Raw genomic sequence first — 24,114 nt, forward strand, 5'->3', positions numbered from 1 at the left:
TCTCCTTTTTTTCTCCACACTCTCCTCTCCCAAAAACCATTCATCCTCAGGATTTCAACTGTCACCCACACTGATGAAACACAAATTTACGTCACATATCTCCACAGCCTGCTGGACATTCTCACTCAAATAACACAAAGTCATTTCTTATTCATAATGTTCTTTCCCCTCAAACTGGACCTCTCATCTGATTCTCATTCTCTGACAATGGGAGCAGAAGACTGCTGCTCTTCAATGCTCAAAAATCCAAAATGACCTTTAGAATCACTTTCTTCTCCAGTCCCACGTCCAATCAGTCAAGATCTAATAAGCCCTCTTTTCTTTCCATTCGTATTTTCACACGTGATTTAATGAAGCAGCTTTTAAATTATCTTCTTACCTTCAACTCTCTCTTCATCAGAGTATGCAATCCGTACAATATATTTATTTGATTCCATTAAATGATATGTTAACTTGGTATAACTGAGGAAAAGTTAGAGTGAAAATTGGCTACTGTTCGAGCCCACTTGTCCAGCAAGAAGAAATATTTTTCTTAGGGAAATAACTATTTCTCTAAGCCTAAGTAAATTTACTAATGGGTCTGTGTTGCTACGAAACCTCAGGCATAACTAGATAATCTAGTTAAATATATTTAAACAAAAATATTTTCCAAGGATTTTGGTTGGGATCTCGAAACAAGAGATGGGTTGAATTAGCTCAAGAAAGTGGAAACCCAAGATGATTTTTTAAAAAAAGCCAGGTTCTATGGTCAGAGGCTGCATTTGTGTATGGTAGCTGTATTTCTAAGAAAAGTGATGTCTACCATTCCTTGTTTACTCCAAAACTTTGGCAAATAAGTTTTTTCCAAACATCCACCTCATTTGAACTGTGTTGGGGAAATAAAGAAAAGAGCAGTAAGGTAGCAAAGTAAGAGCAGATCATAATACAGATAATGGAGTTAGGAATTTGGCAACATCACAGATGCAGGTATAGCCTGCACCGATCCAATGTAGACGTGAGGCAAATTCCTCTCACCCCAAACATTGTAAGAGAAGACGGCCTCTGAAGGGAGGCAGGGCATCAGCACTCAAGCCACTTAATTTAAATCTTAGATGAAACTTTGACCATAGGTGAATACTAGACATAAACTCACTTAGATTACACTAGTAAATACATAAACAGAAACTCTGCTAGTTATATTTATCGTACTAAGTTTTCTTAGTAGTATACATTCAATATTATTTCTCAAGTAAACATGTGAAACACAAAAAGATGGCAGTAATCTTTTCTCATCATGAGTTCACATAGTAAATCTTCTTGAAGTAATGGGTAAAATGGCTCAGATTATGATTTTGAAAGTTTGAAAGTATAAATTTTTGTTAACAATTCATATTTATTGCTATTAATAACATCTTTCGTCTATTAATAAAGCCTGTTGTTTCTGAATAGGAAGTTGTTGAGAACTCGCTAGCATTTCTAAATGGAATAGGAAAGAAATGATAAGTAGATAATAGTGTATTAAAAATGCTTCAGTATCTTTTTAAAATACAGACAGTGACTTCTCATTTAGTTTAAGAATCCAAACATTCAACTTGAAAACCATAATCAGTGATATGCCTAGTAATATACTATCCATTCCTTCCTACCTATAAAACTAATACATTAGTTCCCTTTGAGGACAAAAAAATGGGGGTGAGGGAAAGTTTCCCTAGAATTTGAGACTAAATTTCTGCCATATGTTTAGCCTAGTTTATTCTTTGCTTCCATGAATATTTTAAGACAATAGTAAAATTAACTGCTTATATCTGCAATTTTGAAAACTGTGATTGCAGTTTATCAGCATCATGCAGTGCATAATAATGTTGCTTTATCCAATACAGCAGACAAAAGAATATTTAATGAGTCACACAACAGATTGGACCAAATCTTGAGGTTGGATTTTTTTCCCTCTATAGCTTATAAATCCTTATGATGCTTTAACATGATGGAAAAATTATCATGGGTCAGTGACTAAATGATTGAGATTTGAAATCGAACTATTCTAGGTTCTAATCCGGGATGGAATTTAGTAGGTTATTCCACTCTCTAAAGCTCGTAATACTCATGTGAACAATGGGGTAAATTATAGTTCTACTTCATAGAACTGCCATGAAGGGTCAATAAGATAATGTAAACAAAGGACGAAGTGCTCAGTAAATGCTAGATGTTATTATGCCTTAAACATCTTCAGAAACTTTCTGAAATGCTGCCATCTTTGTTGACTAAATGCATAAACACCATTCTTGGTTTATGCAGCAGTATTCCCTCAGAAATTAAACATGCTTCAATTTTATTAAGGGATAGACCTAGTACTTTATAGATGAAGGTTAGGGTTAGGGTTAGGGGGTCTATAAAGCCCCCACATGAGAGGCAGATCCAGAGGCTTTCTCAGAAGCCCATGCTAAGCCAGGGTCCAGCTGGGACTCAAATCTCCTGCTTGGATATTTCTAAAGGAAGTATGAGTGGTTTTAAAACTATCAGAAGGCAGCACGAAGGGGAAATTGCAGATAATAAAATAATTCTCAGAGGTGTGTAAATTGATGAAGCTGCAGATATTGTCTGGAGACGCTGATTACAAAATGCCCTCAAATAAGCCTCTTGCTAAAGCTTTTCAGGTATGAGCTACTAGATGGGGGCAGGCAGTATTACAAGCACAGCACATCTCTGTGGCCCACTAAACAAAGGCAAATGAACGTCTGCTCACTTGCTGACAGGATAGAACTAAAACGTATCTGCAATCTTAAAGATTGGTGCAGCCGAAGGATCTCAGGAGAGTCATAGGGGTTCCTAATTTTTACAAAGCCCTTAAAGTAGAAGCACTGTTTTCATATCAGCAATGAAGTATTTTAGGAAACAAATTAATACATTGCACATGAATCTGCTTTGGTTGAAGCCACTGTCACATTTTAAAGCACTCAAGTGAATAACCTTGCTGCGTCAGCTACAGCTAAATTGCTCTGGAGATGATATATTTGGGAGTTTTAAGTTTTATATTTAGCTACTACACATACTTAATCATCAACCCCCACAACATGCCAGTTGGGAATGGACAGCTGAGAAAAACAAGGAAATTATTTTGAAAGCTTTAACCTACAAGATCCAGCAGGTCCCAGCTCTGCCCAACATCCAAATCTCTATTACACTGTGAGTAAAGACCTTGACCTGAAGATGGAGATAGAGATAAGAAGGCAAACTTGACAAAGGTAGTTTAAGACTCTTTTGCCATCCGCTCTGTTTCAAAGTTGGAAAAGCTGTGTAAATACTGGTAAAGTTTATTCATAGACGAGATTCCTATCTCAGTCTTTAAATTTTATACAAGCACGCAGACAGAAGGAGCTTCAGCAAGTTCATCCTTCAGCATCTAATCAATGTGAGTCAGTCACCTCAAAAGCACTCTTGGCTTTGTTTTGTTGCTTTTGTTGTTATTGAGAAAAGATAGAGAGACATAGGGGAGCGAGAAGAGGAGTGGAAGACAGAAACTAGAAATTTCTCTAGCGGTTAATGCCACCCAAACATCCACAACAAATTGGTTGCGTTATTGGTGCTTGGGGTTCTCATTTTGCACACCACTCCCCACCAAAGCCAGGAACACATAGCGTCCCATCTGCATGCCTGTCAAAAATCTTCTCTTTGCAAATTATATATCATATTAGGAGTTAATACACAAAATATGTAAGGAACTCATAAACTCAATAGCAAAAACACAAATAAAATAGGCAGAGGACCTGAACAGACATTCTTCCAAAGAAGACATATAAACGGCCAGCAGGTACATGAAAAGGTACTCAACATCAGTGATCATCAGGGAAGGGCAAATCAAAACTACAAAGAGATACATTTCACACCTGTTAGAATGTCTATCATCCAAAACAACAAGAGATAATGCGTTGGTGAGAATGTGGAGAAAAGGGAACCCTTGTGCACTGTTGGTAGAAATGTAAACTGGCATAGCCACTGTGGAAAACAGCATGGTGTTCCTCGAGAAATTAAAATTAGAACTACCATGTGATCCAGCACTCCTACTCTGGGTACACATTCAGTGGAAATTAAATCACTATCTCAAAGAGATATCTGCACTCTCGTATTTATTGCAACATTAATTCACAATAACCAAGACATGGAAACAACCCAAGTGTTCATCAATGGATAAATAGGTAAAGAAGACATGGTATATACATAGAAAGGAATAATTAAGCTGAAAAATCCTGCCATTTATGACAACACGGATGGACCTTGAGGGCATTATGCTAAGTGAAATCTCAGACAGAGAAAGACAAATACTATATGATCTCACTTATATGTGGAATCTAAAAAAGACGAACTCATACAAGCAGAGAGTACAATGGTAGCTGACAGGGGCTGGGAAATGGGAAAATTGGGGAAATTTTGGTCAAAGGGTGCAAATTTCTAGCAATAAGATGAATAAATTCTGGGTATCTAACATGCAGCATGGTGAATATAGGTAATAATACTGTATTCCATACTTGGAAGTTGCTAAGAGAGTAGATCTTAAATGTTTTCACTGTATGGAAAAAAATTGTAATTATGTGAGGTTATGGATATGTTAACTAACTTTATTTGTGGTAATCAGTCCACAATATATACGTCTATCAAATCCTCACATTGTACACCTTAAATTTACACAATGTTATGTGTCAATTATATCTCAATAAAGCTGGGGAAAAAATCTCAACATGGTACTGGAACATTCCCTGAATCCCACCTAGTACATTCCAAGTGCCCCAAGTAAGTCTTTGTTAAATAAGTGAATCATTCATTCACAAGAAGACTCAAATGCCTGATGTCTTAAGATCCCTCCTCACACACACACCCAATATTTGACTTCAACAGAGTGCAAAGCCTCAACCCACAGAATTGTTTCCAATTATACAGTTCCTCTTCGGTCCTATCATCCAGGTATCATTTAGCCAACTAAGCGATTTTCTTTGATCTTCTTTGATTCTCTGTATAGTTTTAAAAAGCTTGAAAATTCCAAACTATTGTGATTTTATGACAGATCAATTAAGAAAATGTGCCATTCTTATACCTTACAATACAACTTTTATAATAGAGATTCTGCTCATTCTCCCATCCTTCCTTTTAGTTGCTCAAAATAACTGAAGTTAAAATTCAATCCAATTCAATCCCTATATTTAAGCAAGCACTAAATCCATCAAATATCAGATGATTTTCTTCTCTGTATCAAAATTATAAAATTTATTATTATATTATTCTAATAGTATATGATAAAGGAAAACTACTTGGATTAATTGGCCCACAAACCAGGCTTAAAAAGTAAATTCATTCGGAATAAAATGCTTTAGGATTCCATTTTTAACTGGAAAATTTTGCTTGGCTGTCCCAAATTTTAAAATATGTAATACTTTTCCAAGAACTCCCGCAATAATCATTTCATTATAATTTCCACCATATATAAGTTTTACTAGACTGTATAAATAAGTTTGTCTTTTATAGATTTGCATTGGCTTTAATTCTCAAAATTACTTTGGAAAATAATGGCTGTATTGAATAATTTGAGTTTAACCATGAAATAAATATGACAATGATTCCATTTCAACAGCATCTGGAATTAGTACTTAAATCAAACAGTCTATTTCCTCATACCCAACATAACCCTGTTCTCTCAAAAGCCTGAGAAAAGTCTGGAAGGGAAGTGACCCTTAAGAATAAGAAATGAAAGGAAAGAGGAGGTTGGAATAGTAAGAGAAAGAGAGGAAAATGGAGGGGATTCAAGAAATTCAGAAGAGAATCAGATTATATTTTACTAATATATCTTAATATACATCAACTTTAGTTTTGATATACAAATTTAAAACCTTTTTTAAAAATGCCTTTTTAGGTGACTGGCCATCACAATCTCCTGGGACTCTTTAGTTTCAGCACTTGAAAATTCTGGCAAATCCCTCAGTCTTCAGCCACTGGGACCGTTATCATCTACTTTTAATTCACCTGGTGTTAAAGAACTGTATCTTATCATTTTTCCTTCAAAGACATAGTTAGAAAATACAACACACCTACCTGAAATCTCTGGGAACTCTGGATTTTGATGACATTTCTCTCCCACTGATTTTGGCTCCCAACTGTGTTTTGCCACAAATGATGAATAGGACCGCCACATGTAGTTTGAAGACCAGCCGTTAATTTGCCACTCCCTTGGCTGGAGAAGTAATAAAATGTAATCTGTGAAAAATAATGTCCAAACAATTATAATAAAGAAGTTCCCAAATGTGAAAAGTATTTAAAGTGTTGTGTGTTTTCAAATACCTGACAAACATGTTGGTTATTTGTCGGAAGAAAAACTCTGCTTCTTAAGTTTGAGAAAGTAGCATTTACTTTGGAGACCAGTGAGAGGAAGTACGCTGTTAGAAACAAGAGTCAGCATGTTAGATTCAAAGCAATCTGTAGTAAACTTATTTACTACACCAGGGAATAATTCAGGCCTATATCTACATTAGGTCAATATATTTTTGTTTAAAGAATGAAACATCTAACCACATCTTTTGCTTTTACAAATGGTCTGACTGATATTTTTACTTCATTATAACCCCCAGTGAAATAACCAGTGGTGCTTATACTTTCTAGAACACCATTATGGGCTGCAGTCCATAAACCAGTTTAGCTCATATAACATAGAAGGTTATAACCCTACAAAGATGGTACCCAGGGAAAACATTATAGTGGGACTGTTACTGGGAATGCCCACTAAATAAGCAACTCAATGAAGAATTCAAGAGATCGTTGTTTGCTGTGATTTTCTCCAGAAAAAAAATGGATCAAATAGTCCGAACTTTTCCCAGGATTATGGAAAATGATACCGATCCCCACTGCTCTCCTACACACTGCAGTACAGACTATAGCAATGGACTGTTTCTGTGTAGAAGCCTCTAAAATAAATGTGGAACATTCCCTAGGCTTTCCTCTGTTTCCTGCAGTGCTTGACAACATTACAGTGTATAATCTGGGAACGATTATTTTCTGCTACTCTATTTGATGTGCCGCTATTTGTCAAAAGGAATGAAAAAAATGATGTTGATGATGATTATGATTACATATCTACCCAAGTTATTCAGTGGTATTTTAAAGCTGGATTGGAAATCAAATTTAATTGCCACATCATTGAGAAAATCAATAGTAAAATTATGAAACCTAAGAAACCTCTTCTTCTCTACTCTTACTCCAAAATTATACTCTAATTAAGCAGAAAACACTGACGATAATGATTGCTTATAGTTATAGCCAGAGGCATAATTCAAATCTCTGCAATAACAGAAAATTTTTCTGAGAAGGTACTCCCTGGAATCATTATATAAACATAATTAAGATGAAAAGCTGGTATCACAGTGAGACAAGTGAACTATCATTAGTTTGTTCTTGCTTCTTATTCCACAGGTGAAGCAAATGGCAACCAAGTGAATAATCAAATCAACATAGTGAGCCATATGGATATTTTGTTTTAGGTTTAAATAAGATTGTATTAGCAATACATAGGGCAATAGTATTCAACAGACCTTAAATTATCGTTTATAAATATTCAGCTACTACAGGGCATCCATGAGATATACAGAAGAGATTATCTTCACTGTCAAGGAAATTACTTAAATTAATCATCCTTATTTTTAAAAGTTTGGTTCAAAATTCAGATTTGACACATTAAGCTATTTAAAAATAGAGTAGCATTTGCAATGAAATTTTTCAACTCTCGCAGATAAATAAATTATTTAAATATTTAAGCAGGGTGTTTTATAAATATAAACTGTGGCATTTGGTATGTGTTATGCCACTGTAAATTATTCCGCATTTTGTCAAAAATTAAATAAAGATTAATCTTCAGGTTATTGTAAAAAAGTAAAGTTTTAAATTCAGAAACAGGTTGAGATCTTTTGACATTTGTTCTAATAATCAAGTTTCTTTTTGTAGGCAAATAAAATATTCAAAATGCATCCAATAACAATATCTCTTTTCTACCTTTAATTTCAACTTAGTGACAATAGCAAGCATTTTTTAAAATACACACTCGATTTTACCTTTCTCCCTATAGTATGAATACAGAATTTCTTTATTTAACAGATAGAGATGTTCCTCAGAGAGGAATACCACCTCATAGAAAGTTCTCTTGCATTCCATAAAACTTTGGTCATCAGTGTCTATGAGTATAAAAGAAAGAAGGATGTCACAACTAGAAGGATCCACAGGTAGAATATACAACTATGTACTGGGAGGGATTTGGGGAGAAAAAGCAGATCCTTGAGCATAACTTTTGCACATACCTATTCTCTCATCTGGCACCCTCTCTTACTACTGGCTCTAACCATTGAGAGGAGATTTATGAAGCTGATAACAAAAAACATATCCAATGTTCTCTTTACACACCCCTCTTACTTTTTGAAGGAGCCTATACATATCACACACACACAAACACCCATACACACACATCATCATCATCATCATATGTCTCCTATTATTCTGTATACCACATTCACTTCAGTTTATTTATACGATTCATAAATTCTCATTTTATGTTTGTGTCCATAAAAGCAACTGCATAGCATTTCTTTAACACGTATTTAAAATAATCTTCTGAGAAAGTGTTAATAATTCAAATGACAAAATAAGAGTACAAACAGCATGATTTCATTTATAATCTTAAATGTTTATATTAAAGGGCTTTCAAAAATATTTTTTCTTAGTTGCTGGGTAAGCGTTGAAGTAAAATCCAAACATAAATCAAGTATGATGATTAAAAACAAAAGGAAGTATATAAAATATGAAAGCAAAAAAAACCATGAATCAAAATTTGGAGGGCTAAATCCAATAACTTTAGCTGTGAAATCCACCAACCTTGATCCTCAGGAAAGATAAGGTAGAATTTTCAGTCTCACTTTCCTCAACTATTAACAGGCAGCCTTGGGTTTCTTTCATTCCCCAAGTTCTAAGTGATTAATGGGAATGAATGTGAGCAGGAGAAACATAAATCCTATTGCATGCTACAGAGTATCCAACTGGCTCAAAGGAACTCAAAAAATGGAATATTTTAATAGTGAGATAATATCAGTTGTCAAGAACATTTCCAAAAGAATCAGGCCACAGGAATGGATCATCATGACAAGGTCCAAGGCCTGAAGCAAAGGTTAAAATGTCAAAACTTTCGGAAAGGGAAAAGTGTGTTCATCTATGACAGAAATACGGTCCTGTTCAGATAATAGAGGAAATAATAGTCTTCGATACAAACTCCTTCAACTTGGTAATTTCTATTTATTAAGTTCTGTTTCCATGGAATCCTAAGTTTTGTCACATACCTGTTCATTAAACTAACAAGATCAAAACAACCATGTAATGTTTGCTACAACTGTATCTCTTAAAGGATACCTTCGAATAGTAATCCCTTATCATTGCTAGCAATTGTGAATGAATGCTGCCATATCAACTTAAGTCAACTTCAGTGCTAAAGAGCTAGGTGAGTCACTTTAATAAATGGTAAAACATACAATAAACATGACGGTGATGTTAATGAAAATGCCAATATAAAGACATCTGAAAATTTTCTCCTCCATAAAAGCAATGAAAAAATTGACAAAAATGGCCATAGCAAGGATTAGGGCAAACTAGAGAGCTTTCACTCAAGAAATGGCTGAATTGCAGTTGCCCACTCTTTAACTCCACAGTAACTTTGAAAAATGGTAGCACACACTCCTGGTACAGCATGGCAGCTGCAAGAATGAGCAGAATAGAGCTAGAGCTCTTTGAAAGCCTCATTATCAAATAATTATCATTATTTGACATGTCTGGTGTTTCTTAAAAGACCCTACTTACAAGTCTGCCTGAAATTGATCGTATTAATAACTTGTCCAGTGCAAAAGCCTTCTTCTCAGCAGGCATTTGTTGAAAACAATTACTGAGAAGTGTTTTAACTTTACAGTTGCCTGAGGCATTGTAAACTGTTGGGGCTAACAACAGACTAACCAAAAAGCTTAAAATAAAATCTGAAGAATGAGGTGCCCTATAGGGGCTTTGAAACACTCCAACATATTCCTGTGAATGCCTAGGACTGTGCACATGCTCATGGTTTCTGTTAGCTCTTTGAAATATTTAAAATAGCTGATGTAAAGTCTTGCCTAGGGCTGTGCCTGAGACTGTGCATGCGTAGGACTGTGTACATGCTCTGGAAAGACCTGAAAAGGCCCTAAGCTCTCATCTCTGGCTGATTCTGAAGATCTATGGAAGCAGGAAGTGAAAACTAAAACAGAGTTATCAACTGCCTAGGTGACTGCTAAAGGTGCACCCCAACATGTACATAGAGTCCCCCCAAAGCATAGGAGATTTATTGGTTCCAGGCATTTAAAGAAGTCTCTCTCCAATCATTAGTTTACCACTAAGCTGACCAAGCAGAGAATTCAGTGGCCATACATGACAAGAATAAAGACTTTAGAGAATTAGTTCAGAAAAGTCACTAGACTAAAAAACAACAACAAATACAACAAACAGCAACAGCAGCAAACCCTGGGAGGAAAGTGATCAGATTTCCAGATTTTAAATGTCCAAGTTTCAAAAGAAATTGTGAGAAATTCAAAGAAACAAGAAAAAGTGGCCCATACAGATGAAAGAATGCAATCAATAGAAAGTGTCTCTGAGGAAGTCCAGACGTTGGACCTACTGGATGAAGACTTTAAATCAGCTATTTTAAATATTTCAAAGAGCTAATGGAAACGATGTTTAAAAAACTACAGAAACCATGAGAATAATGCCTCACAAAGTAGAGAATATCAATAAAGAGACAGAAATTATAAAAATCTATAACTAATTATTATACTCCATTGTTATAGTGGATAAAAATTAGCTTTTACAATTAATAAATATTATAATTCAGTGTTGATGGGCACACAATATATAAAGATGTAATTTGTGGCAGTAACAATATAAAGGTGGGGAGAATGGTGCTGGATAAGATCAAAGTTTTTTATATGCTATTGCAATTAAATTGGTATTAATCTGACCTAGATTGTTGTAAATTAAGATGTTAAATGTGATCCCTAGGGCAGCCACTTATAAAGTAATTCAAAAACACATAGTAGAAAAAATGAATTAATATGATACACTAGAAAATATTTATTTAACACAAAAGAAGACATTAATGGAGGAACATAGTAACAGGAAAGACATAAGACATGCAGAAAACAAGTAGCAGATGGCAGGCATAAATTCTATTTTATCAGTAATTATGATATATGTAAATAGATTAAAATCTCCAATGAAAAGTTCAAGGGTGGCATATCGTTATACAAAGACAATCCAATCATAGAATGTGTCTCTCACTTGAGATTCAGCTACACAAACAGCCTGAAAATAAAAGGATATAAAAAGCATACCATACCAACCATAACCAAAAGAAAGCTGGAAATTCAGAAAAGAAAGATTTTAACACAAAATGGTTGGCATTAGAGATAACAAGGACAAATTATAATGATAAAAGAATGAACCTATCAAGAAAATATAACAATTATAAACATATATGCATCTAAAAACAGAGCCCCAAATTATATGAGGCAGTAGCTAAGAGAATTGAAGTGAAAATAGACAATTCAACAATAATAGTTGGAGACTTCAATACTCCACTTTCAAAAATACATAGGACAATTAGACAGAAGATCAGTAAGGAAACAGAAGACCTGAACAACACTAAACACCAATTAGACCTGACAGACACATATAGAAAACTCCAACCAACAACAGCAAAACACACATGCTTCTACAGTGCACACAGAATATTCTCCAGGAAAGATCATATTTTAGTCCATAAAACAAGTCTCAATACGTTTAAGAGGATGTGAATCATACAAGTACGTTCTATAGCCATAATGGAGCAATTTGAGTCAATAGCAGAAAGAAATGTGGGAAATTCACAATATGTGGAAATTAAATAACACACTCCTGAATAACCAACGGGGCAAAGGAGAAATTAGAGGAGAAATTAGAAAATACTTGAGATGAATGAAAATGAAAATATAATCTTTCAAAATATATGAGATGCAGGTATATTAGTGCTTAGAAATAAATTTATAGCTGTAAACTAATAATTTTTTTAAAGTTTTAAAAACAACAATCTAACCTTCCACCCCATCAAGCTAGAAGAAGAGCAAACTAAACTCAAAGCAAGCAGAGGAAGAAAATGATAAATATTAGAGCATAAATGAATGAAATAGAGAATAGACAAATGATAGAAAAACAATTAAATAAACCAAAAGTTGGTTCTAAGAAAGATCAACAAAATTGACAAAACTTTCACAAGACTGACCAATAACAACAAAAAATTGAAGACTCAATTTACTAAATGAAGAGTGAAATAGGGGTCAGAACTATCATACTTATAGAAATAAAAACAACTATAAGGTAACATTATCAACAATTTCAAGCTAGTAAATTAGATAACCCAGATGATGTGGACAAATTCCTAGAAAAACACAAAACTGACTCAGGACCAAAACTGACTCAAGAAGAAATATAAAAACTGAATAAGCTGTAACAAGTAAAGATAATGAATCAGTAATCAAGAAGCTTTCCACAAAGAAATTCTCAGTCACAGAAGGATCAACTAGAGAATTTTATAAACATTTAAAGAAGAAGTAATAGCAATACTTGACAAGTTCTTTTTTTTTTTTTTTTTGAGGAAGATATTAGCCTTGAGCTAACATCTGCTGCCAATCCTCCTCTTTTTGCTGAGGAAGACTGGCCCTGAGCTGACATCCGTTCCCATCTTCCTCCATTTTATATATGGGACACCTAGCACAGCATGACTTGCCAAGCAGTGCTATGTCCACACCCGGGATTGGAGCCTGCGAACCCCAGGCCACTGAAGCAGAACGTGCGCACCTAACTGCTGCACCACTGGGCCAGCCCCACAAGTTCTTGAACAAATTAGGGGAGCATATAACACTCCCCAACTCATTCTATGAGACCATTATTACCTCGATACCAAAACCAGACAAACATATCACAAGAAAAGAAAACTACAGATCAATATCCCTAACGAACATAAATGTAAAAACACTAAACAAAATACTAGCAAGCCTCATCAAGCAAGATATGAAAAGGATTATTCATCATCACCAAGTGGAATTTATCCCAGGAATGCAAAGTTGGTTCCACATATGAAAACCAATCACTATAAAACACCATATTGATCAAATAAAGACCAATAATGACATGATCATCTCAATAGATGTAGAAAATATATTTGACAAAGTCTAACACTCTCTCATAAAACACTCAGCATATTAGTAACAGAAAGGAACATGTTACCTGATAAGTGGCATCCACAAAAAACCCTCAGCTAACATCATAACTGACAGTAAAAGATTAAAATTTTGTCCCCTAATAGGAACAAGACAAGGATATCTGCTACTACCACTTCTACTCAACATTGTACTGGAGTTTCTAGCCGGGAAATTAGACCAAAAAATTAAGAAAAGACATCCAGAATGGAAACAAAAAGTAAAACTATCTCTATTCACAGACGACATGCTCTTCCATGTAGAATGCCCTAAGGAAACTCCCCCAACAACAGCAACAAACTATTAGAGCTAATAAATAAGTTAGGTAAGTTTGTAGGATACACAATCAATATACAAAAATCTGTTTCATTTCTATAGACTGGCAATGAAAGATCTGAAAAGCTAAGAAAATCTCATTTATAATAACATCAAAAAGAATAAAATACATAGGAATAAATTTTAAAAAAAAACAAATTTTGTATTCTGAAAATTACAAAGCAATGCCAAACGAAATTAGAGGACCTAAATAAATGGAAAGACATCATGTGTACATCGGTAGGAACATTTAATATTATTGATATGGCAATAGTCTCTAATTTTATTAGCAGATTCAGTGCAATTTCTCTCAAAAGTTCTAGTACTATTTTTGCAGCAATTAATAAGATGATCCTAAAATTTGTATAGAAATGAAAAAACAAAACACTAAAGTAGCCCAAAAAATCTTAAAAGAGAAGAACAGAATTGGACTAACACTTCCCTATTTTAAAACTCACTGCAAAGCTACAGTAATCAAGACAGCATGGTACTGGCATTAGTATAGACATAAAGGTTGGAAGTCCAGAAATAAATCCGTGCATCTGTGGTCAACTGATTTTTGATCAGAGGCCAAAACAGTTCAATGGAGAAAGAATAGTTTTTCAACATAGAGTACTGAAACAACTAGATAGCCACATGCAAAAGAAAGTGGCTACCTCACACTACATGCAAAAATTAACTCAAGATTGATTAAAAACCTAAATTTAAGATGTAAAACTCTGAGAAGAGATCATAGATGTAAGTCTTTGTGACCTCAGACAAGGCAATGTCTTCTAAGCTATGACTCCTAAAGCAAAAGGAAGCAAGCAAACAAGTAAATGAATGCATTTTACTTCATCAAAATTATACAAGTAAGGGCTGGATGGACTAGAGGCATTAATGGGAAACATCTTGAACTTTGGGAATGCTCTAAAACAAACGAATGAAAATGGTGGCAAGAATGAAAAATTAAACACATAAGTGAAAAACTGGAGGAATTGAGACCACATAAAACAGAAAAAGGAAAGCCCTGGGATTTGCCCCAAATCATGCTCAAAGGAGTTAATGTCAAAGTTGAATCAAGAATCTAGGCCTCTGGGCTTCAAATTTAGATTTTTTTCCCTCTCTACCAAGTAAAAGGAAATTTTACTCATTCCAAATTTTTTTTTTTTTTAAAGATTGGCACCTGAGCTAACAACTGTTGCCAATCTTTTTTTTTTGTTTCTGCTTTATCTCCCCAACTCCCCTCCCCCCCGCCCCCCATACACAGTTGTATATCTTAGTTGCAGGTCCTTCTAGTTGTGGCTCACGGGACGCCGCCTCAACGTGGCCTGACGAGCGGTGCCATGTCCATGCCCAGGATCCGAACCTGGGCCGCTGCAGCGGAGCGCGCGAACTTAACCACTCGGCCATGGAGCCGGCCACTCCAAAATTTAATTATAAGCATGAATGGACAATCAAGAAATTATAAAACTGTCTTTTCCTAAAAACTTCAAAAATTAGTGTATTGATTTTCTGTTGCTGCCATGATAAGTTACCATACCCTTAGTGACATAAAACAACACAAATGTATTATCTCACAGTTTTTTTTTTTAAAGATTGGCACCTGAGCTAACAAGTGTTGCCAATCTTCTTTTCTTCTTCTTCTTCTTCTTCTCCTCCCCAAAGCCCCCTAGTACATAGTCGTGTATTCCAGTTGTGAGTGCCTCTAGTCGTGCCATGTAGGACACCACCTCAGCATGGCCTGATGAGCGGTGCCATATCCACATCCAGGATTCAAACTGGTGAAACCTTGGGCCGCTGAAGCAGAGCATGTGAACTTAACCACTCGGCCACAGGGCTGGCCCCTCACGGTTTCTATACAGGTCAGAAGTCCAGGTACAGCACGGCTCAGACGCTACTTTGCTTAGAGGTTCAATAGACAAAATGGAGATATTGGCTGGTTGTACCCGTTTCTCAAGGCTCTGGGGGGATGAATCATTTTCAAGCTCATTCAGGTTGTTGGCAAAACTCAATTCCATGCAGTCGTAGAACTGAGGTCCCTTTATCCTTTCTGGGTGTTAACAGGTAATTGTCCTCTGCTTCCAGAGGCCCCTGAATTCCTTGTTTTGTGGCCTCCTTTCTCCATCTGCAAAGCCATCAGCACGGGTGAACTTCTTCTCATACTTCCAAAATCTCTGATCTTCTCTTTTGCCTCATCTCTTCTGCCTTCCTCGTCTACTTCATCTCCCTTCCAACTGACTCTTCTGCCTTCCTCTTTTGCTTTTAAGAGCTCATGTGATTACATTGGGCCCAGTTGAATAATCCAAGACAACCTTTCTACTTTAAGGTCAACTGATTAGTAATCTTATTTCCATCCACATAGTCCCTTCACAATAGTACCTAGATTAGTGTTTGATTGAATACCCAGCAGATGAGAATCTTGGCAGGACATTTAGAATTCTGCCGACCACAATTAGGTAGACACCAATTTGGTTCTCTTGTTCCATTTGCTACATCTCAAGGTATTGACCAAAGTCTATAAACTCTAAAGTAGTTGAGTCCCTGTAAATTCTTCCCCTGTAAATTCTTCCTTGACTAATTCAATTATAGGACACACTGAATCAATGTTTATACTCATCACAGTTGCCAGACTTCATTTGTAGAGAATTGAAATCTGCTGTATACTGTCCAACCATTTTAATGGGTAAAATTCTCTGCTCACTTTCATTTGGCAGAATCTCAGTCTACTGACCCTTTGTCTGCAGTTCGAAAGATATATTCTTTGAAATTTGTATTATATTTATTTCAATATACTATTATTTAATTTTATGTATTTCTGTTGAGTATAGATTTTTTTTTCACTTGTGGATGAATTAATTTGAAGAATACATACCCATGTAAATTTGGCAAATAAACAAGCCATCTGCCTGTAAAGGTCAAATTCCTGCTAAAAGGAAAGTAAATGATACATAGGAGAAAATGTCTATATTTATACAGAAAACTTATAGAACGTATTAAATTTGTTAGCTCTAATCAGTGGAAGAATTTTATTTAAAACATTTGACAGCTTGGCTACTTATGTTACATGGAGAAATTTCATTGATAGCATATCAGTTAATTCAAATAATCATCTAAGTGGTCAACTATGATTCTCTGACTAATGTATAACTCTGAATTTGAAATAAAAGAAATGGGAAAATAAACAGATATTATATTATCCAATAAAAAACAGGCATGAAGTCTGTTGAGGAAGTATGAAAACCTCACACAGCTAACTCATTTAAAACACACACACACATTGGGCCAGTCCCGGTGGCCTAGTGGTTAAGTTTGGCACACTTCACTTTGGCAACCCAGGTTTAGTTCCCAGGCACAGACCTACACAATTCAATCTATCAGTGGCCATGCTGTGACCGCGGCTCACATACAAAATAGAGGTAGATCAGCAACAAATGTTAGCTCAGGGTGAATGTTCCTCTGCAAAAAAAATAAAAATAAAACACACACGAATGCAGGCACACATCAAGGAGCTTGATAATATTAGCTTGACAACCAAAGAATCTGTGGAAGAAACTAAGGCTCGCTGCAAAATACTACTTGAAGAAGAATGAATCATTAAGTACCAAATGTGTATGCCCTTGAAATTCTTTATACAACTCCTCAGGCACTGCCACACATCCATCAGTGTCTCTCATTTCTGCTGCCTGGTTGAACAGGAGCAGAGATGGGATTGTCAACTGTGAAGGAATTTGGGCAGAGGAGGGAAAAGAGGGAAGGAAATCATACTGATGAGCAAAATCAGTAGCCTTTGGGTGACACTATTTGTGATGTCCCAAATACACTTACAGCCTGATCTTAATTTCCAAAGACAGTACCCTCTAGTCATAGTGGGCTGTTATATCATCGTCTGAGCACGCCAAATATCTCTATGCGTGGTTCTTTAAATTTAAAATATCATTTATCTCACTTCCCTGTCTGTTGAAATACCGCTCATCTTTCAAGTCTTTTCTCAAATGCTCTTCTCCTTTCCAGAGTCAGAATTTGCTTATAGCCACAGAGTAATTTTCTCAGAATGACATTAAAGCACTTATAAAATTTCTTCCTGTATTGTAATTAATTGTGTTATTCTAAAGAATGCTTTCCAAAGAGATCATAAACATCTTGATATGCAACCTGTATATTAACAGTCTTTCTAATATTCACTGCACTTATCATGATGATTTAGGCATACTGGCATTAACAAAAGCTTTCAAATTGAAATTAACAATTGCCACAACCATATATAAATATATGGACTTAAATATATAGTAAATTTTTTATTTTTAATCATTTTTTACTCTTAAAATAGTATAACTACAATACTGAAAATGGGACAAGTGGGAAAATATACACTATAATTCCACTTCATTAACACAAATCTTATCTGTATTTTTATTCTAAGAAATAAGCTTCCCTACTATAACAAAATCTCCCCCTTAATTGAAAATTTAGGTGAATTTTTAAATAGCATAAGAAATCTGATTCTTTTACAGAATCAGGGTGTACATCAAGGTATGCTTCAGCTTTGTTTGCTATAAAAGTGATCACTGACCACTAAAATCAAGATTATACGGTGCCATATGGCCAAGTGTTTAAGTTCCCACACTCTGCTTCAGCAACCAAGGGTTCACTGTTTTATCCTGGATGCAGACCTACACACCACTTATCAAGCCATGCTGTGGTGGCAACCCACACAGAAGAACTAGAATGACTTGCAACTAGAATATACAACTATGTACCGGGGTTTGGGGGGAAAAAAACAAAAAAAAGGGGAAGATTGGCAACAGATGTTAGCTCAGGGCCAATCTTCTTCACCAAAAAAAAAAAAAAATTACAACTTATCTGTGGGTTATTAGAGGAGGAATTTTATCCTTTACTCATGTATCCCCAATATTTCTTATTGTCAGTCGTAAAAATGCTTAATTAATATTTATTGAACATAAGGGACAATAAACTACAACCTGCAGGCAAATCTCACCTATCATTTGATCTTGTATGGCCTGAGAGCTAAGGGTTTTTGCATGTTTAAATGGTTGAAAAAGTTCAAAAGAGGAATAACATTTTTCTGGCAATGTGAAAATTATATGAATTATAAATTCCAGTGTCCATAAATAAAGTTTTATTATAACACAGTCATGCTTAACCTTTATGCATGGTCTGTGGCTATGTTCATAGTACAATGGCAGAGTTGAGTAGTTGGGACATAGAGCCCAAAATTATTTACTATCAGGCCATTTAAAAGAATATATGCAGATCCCTGGAATATACGAGTTATTCAATTGAAATTTCTTAGGTAAAAGCAACATAGATGTTCCAGAATGACATCTGCAAAACGTGCACACTCACATATGTTATCCTGTCACATTGTGGGCTTTTCAATGTGTATATGCAGCTATAAGAATGATTGCATGACTTTTTACTCTTAACAAATCAACATAGGTATAAGGTTTATGTCTCCATCACCAGAGCAAGTTCCCTGGGAGTAAGAACTGTGTCCTTGTTCACTATTATATCTGCAGGTCCTTGAATAGTATGTGGAGAAATGTAAATGCCCAATAAAAAGTTTTTGAATTAGATACAAAGAAATAAATGAACATTAAATTTTCTCTGATTTGGGGGCTGGCCCCGTGGTGCAACGGTTAAGTGCGCATGTTTGCTTTGGCAGCCCAAGGTTCGCTGGCTTGGATCCCGGGTGTGGACAGGGCACCACTTGGCAAGCGATGCTGTGGTAGGTGTCTTACATATAAAGCAGAGGAAGATGGGCACAGATGTTAGCTCAGGGCCAGACTTCCCAAGCAAAAAGCAGAGGATTGGAAGCAGTTAGCTCAGGGCTAATCTTCCTCAAAAAAAATATTTTTTTTCTCTGATTTCAAAATAAATAGATATTAAGACTATACAAGCTGGAAAAATTTGATCTAGAGAGTAAGGATGTGAGATTCTTCTTTCTATTTTTGGACTTTTGCTGTTTCTTCTCAATGAAATAATCCAACCCACAGTCTCTGTAATGCAGCCTGTCAAGTATTAAGGAATGGATTATGGCTCCTAGGTCCCTTCAGAAAGGGCAGGATGGAGCAGTTTAGGACATGCTAGAGTTAGAAAACTCAGTTTAAAAACCCAGTGATAAAAATAATGCTTATATTTAAAAACAAGAGAAACCTGAAAGCTTGGACCTCAGGAGGCTTTAAAGATAAACAAAAAAAGTGCATATTTTTATGGGAATAGAAACTTGGAGAAATGAAGGGATCAGAAGAAGTTAGGTTCCCTCAGGCCTTAGACAAAGGTTAGACTGCAGTTGTAGCCGTGTGTGTGGCTGAAACTGATAGAAAGTCTGCTGTCTCCTTGCCCTGAAGAAGCAGAGAAAGGAGTTCAGGACAGCCTGATCCACCATAAATTAAGAGAGGAATTCTAAAATGAAGAAAGCCAGATAGAGGGGTGTCCCATGTTCTATGAATAAAGTCTGCCCCAAACTCTGCTAAAAATGAAATATGCATGTGCAGGGAGGACTTCCAGCAGGTAAACTTAAAGAACTAAACTGATGTCTGAACTGCTGCCCATAACAAACAAAACAAAGTTTTCAATTTGAGTCTAAGAAAGTTAATCACGCACTTAAACAAAACAAATCATCAACACTCTCTTAAGGAATATAACAGAATCCAGATGCTCCACAATGTTAATATTCATGATGTGAGGTATACAATCCAAAATTATTTGATGAAGAATCGGGAAAATATGACTGTATCATGAGAAAAGGCAATAAAGAAAGAGTAATTCTGAGATAACACATACAAGTATTTTAAAACCATCGTTATAACTATGCTCAATGAGGTAAAGGAAAATATGCTCTTAAAGAATGAAAAGATAAGAAATCTCAGTAGTGAAATTAAAAACCATTTAAAAGCAATCAAATGGAAATACTTATACAATATCTAAAAAAAAATTTTAAAAATCATTGGAGGGGCTTCTCAGTATGATGAAGATGACAAAGAAAGAATCACAAAACTTAAAGATGTATCAATTGAAATTGCTCAATGTGAAAAATGGAGAAAATATAATCAAAATATATGATGAGAGCCTCAGTAAGAATATTTTAAGCCTGTTGTCTCACATATTGGTGATTGAGGTCCAAGAAGAGGATAGAGAGGATGAGGTAGGAAAAAAAAACTGAATAAGGGCAGAATATTTTCCAAGATTGGTGAAAATACATAATTTCAGATTTACAAAGCTTATTTAACCCAAGAAGGATTTGAAAAATCTTATGCCTAAGCACATCATAGTAAATCAAATCTTGAAAGCATCAAAAAATTAAGATATTTTTAAATAGAGCAAAACAATAATTTGAATAATTGTCGATATCACATCAGAAACGAAGGAGGCCAGAAGATAGTGAAATAATAACTTCAAAGCACTAAAAGAACAAATATGTCCATGAAAAATTCTCTATCCAAGGAGAATATACTTCAAGAATGAAGGGAAAATACAGACATTTTCACAAAAGAACAACTGACATAATTTGTCATCAGCAGAACTGGGCTATAAGAAATACTAAAGAAAATTCTTCAGGCTAAAGATAAATGATAATACAGACAGACTCAGACAGAGGAATGAAGAGTATTTCAAATAATAAACAAAATGAAAGAATATTTTCTTCTTAATTTATTTTAATAATGTATAAAGAAAAACTTACAACATTAACTTGTGAGATTTGTAATGTATATAGATTATAGATGTAATACATGTGACCACTATGAAATAAAAGACAACGAGGAAGGGATAAACGGACCTATACTAAATTTTAATCACTCTGCCCTGAGCTTTAGTAGACTCGAAATATTGACACAGTGATGTGTTTGATGTTCTAATAGATTTTCAAACTTAGCTCTGAAAACTTCTCAAAGCATTGATTACATGATGAAAAATATTATTTTGGAGCACTAACAAATTATTTCAAGAGTAACTTAATCAAAAATTTTATTAATACTCATGAAATAAGGATTTTCGAATGGAGACAAGATTCCAACAAGATGATTTTTCCATAAACATTTTCAAATAGCTAATATCTAAAAGCAGAACAATTGCTTATTTAAAATTATCTCCAGGGAAATACTCATATTTTAACGTTTAATTGCAGTTACAAAAGATACGTGACTATTATTAAACTTACCTCCCTTCAGTAACTATGCCAGGCCATATTTTGCCCCCCTTTCCCTATGAGGCTTGTATTATTATTATTCCACTTGACAGATAAGGAAACTGAGACCACACAGCTAACAGCTTGACAGGGCCAGGGTTCAAACCCATCTAGTCTGACTCCAAAGATCTTAAGTCAAACCAAGTGACACAGTTAAAATGGTGTCTGCCTATAAAACATCTCAATTTTAATGTGAATTACCCCCATTTTATCTCATGGCTAGGCTATCAAAAAATTAGCACAGCAAAATGAGAAAAGAGAAGGAAGAAAGGAAAGAAAGAGGGAAGTAAACAAGGGGGAAAGGAAAAAGGTACAATGATGGAGATCCTAGTGTTGTCTAAATCTAAGATGAGGAGTAAGCAAGAAGAATAGAGTAAGAGCCACATACAAAAAAAGAGGAAAGGATCAGGTATTCTACCCATGAAGAAGATTAGGGTAAACAAATGTATGCTGTGAAAATTCTTCTTCTTCTAACTAAAAGGAAGGAGCAGTGGCGAGATGCCAAAGGAGAGATATACAGAATCAAACAATTCACAAGGCATTGCAATGGCTAAAAGTTGGGAACAAGAGTCAATATCACCATCTAACACAACTGAATCCACAATTCGAGTTACAAGCATTGCAGTGAGTCATTGGTCCTGTTTGTGAAGCTGGTGCCTTTCTTGTGATAAAGTTGGCTTATTCCTGACAGTTATTAAAAATTCTAAAAAAAAAAAAGTATTTTGACATCAAAGCCAAACAACATAAGAAACTCCATCTTACTTACATAGAAGTTAAAGTGAGGAACACCAAAATTATTCGGAAATGTACTAAATATATAGCTCTTTTGAACATCAGATATTTTATGACAAGTTTTTACCAACATCTCATTTAGCTCTTAAACCAACTATCCTATGAACTAAGCATCATTATTCGCCCTTTGAAAGTTGAGAAAACCAAGGCTTAAAAAAATTAATTGTTCAAGATACAGCTAGTAAGTGGAGTCAGGATTCTAATCCACATGTGTAGTACTTATGTAAACATTTCCAAATAATCTATTGTTTTATACCTTTATAAAGCTTTATAAAGCCTGAACATTTGCTTTCTTAAATTATCTCTAGGGATATACTCATATTTAACATTTATTTGTGTTTATTTGAGAGAAGCATCACATTTACAAAAAATCACCAGCCTTCAATTAGTTACGCCATGCAATTTATTACCTCTTTTCATGTCTAAGCCCAATATATGAGAGCTGACATGGAGTTGATTTTTCCTCACTGAAATATCTTAATCACCTGGCACAAAATGGTGAATGTATGAAGTTCATTAGTTAACAAATAAACAAATGAATAAATGTGTGGCTCCAGAGCCACCTCAAAGACTAGTAAGCAGCACCTCAGAGTTTTCTAGTCAGCCTGAGAAAACAAGTGTTACTAGACAGAGCTATCAGTCCAGCCAAAAGCAAAGCAATTTGACCAATTCATCTATATAGTATCATCAGGTTTAAATTTTACAATTCCATAAAGAGTCAAAATGGCTGGAAAATCCCAAGTATTGTCTAGATAGACTTTGGGATCCCAGAAATCCAATTATGAGAATCCAATGTAATATTTTAGAATCATAAATACCTTGAAAATGATTAAAGAATGCATAAAATTAGATATTATCATTATTACTATCTAAATATCAGCTAAGATTCTACTGGCCTAATTGACCACTTGAGCAAAAAAATTAAAGAAAGAGATTCAAAACATTTACCAGACATATCACCATTGTGATCGTAAAATGGAGCTGACAGACCAGTCATCCCATTTCTCTTGATCCAACCAAGTCTCAGACTCTGATCTTGTATCATACTGCAGAGCCCATCCTCAAAATCACATCTTTCATAATTCGAGCCTAATGAGAAAAAAAGAAATTAGCTATCAGAATCTCGTTTAGCTTCTTAAGGAATAAGACAATAGAAATAAAAGAAAGCTTAGCAACAAATGACAAACATAGGTTAACATATGATTATTTTTCACATTTTAAATCTACTTTATTCATGCAAAGCTTTTTTTTGCATACAACATGCTAATAAATCACCATACATGAAAACCAACATGGTCAAATAGAAAGAATGCCACAGGAAGTCAGAAAAGTGAGGACCTGATCCTGATTTTTTCTCTTTTTAACTGGGTGCCTTAGCCAAACCGCTCAAGCACGGCAAGCCCTTTTCTTCACTTGTAAGATTAGAATAATGACATCCTGCCCTGTCTCTCTCAAACAATTGCTATGAGGATGACATAATGTATATAAACATACTTTACAACTCTTAGGCACCAT

The 24,114-nt window shown here is 35.1% G+C and overlaps 1 protein-coding gene across 1 annotated transcript in view; it reads right to left on the bottom strand.

Annotated features, from left to right (window-relative positions):
• Positions 1–24,114, bottom strand: part of MALRD1 (MAM and LDL receptor class A domain containing 1) — a 648,353-nt gene that overhangs the window by 608,518 nt on the left and 15,721 nt on the right. Inside the window, exons 2-4 of the mRNA XM_070600827.1 lie at positions 23,548–23,688; positions 6,304–6,398; positions 6,058–6,219 (exon numbers count right to left, since the gene is read on the bottom strand). Coding sequence (XP_070456928.1) covers positions 6,058–6,219; positions 6,304–6,398; positions 23,548–23,688 — 398 coding nt within the window. The remainder of the gene's footprint in view (positions 1–6,057; positions 6,220–6,303; positions 6,399–23,547; positions 23,689–24,114) is intronic.

Source organism: Equus przewalskii, chromosome 30 (assembly GCF_037783145.1).
Source record: "Equus przewalskii isolate Varuska chromosome 30, EquPr2, whole genome shotgun sequence".
Classification (NCBI taxonomy): Eukaryota; Metazoa; Chordata; class Mammalia; order Perissodactyla; family Equidae; genus Equus; species Equus przewalskii.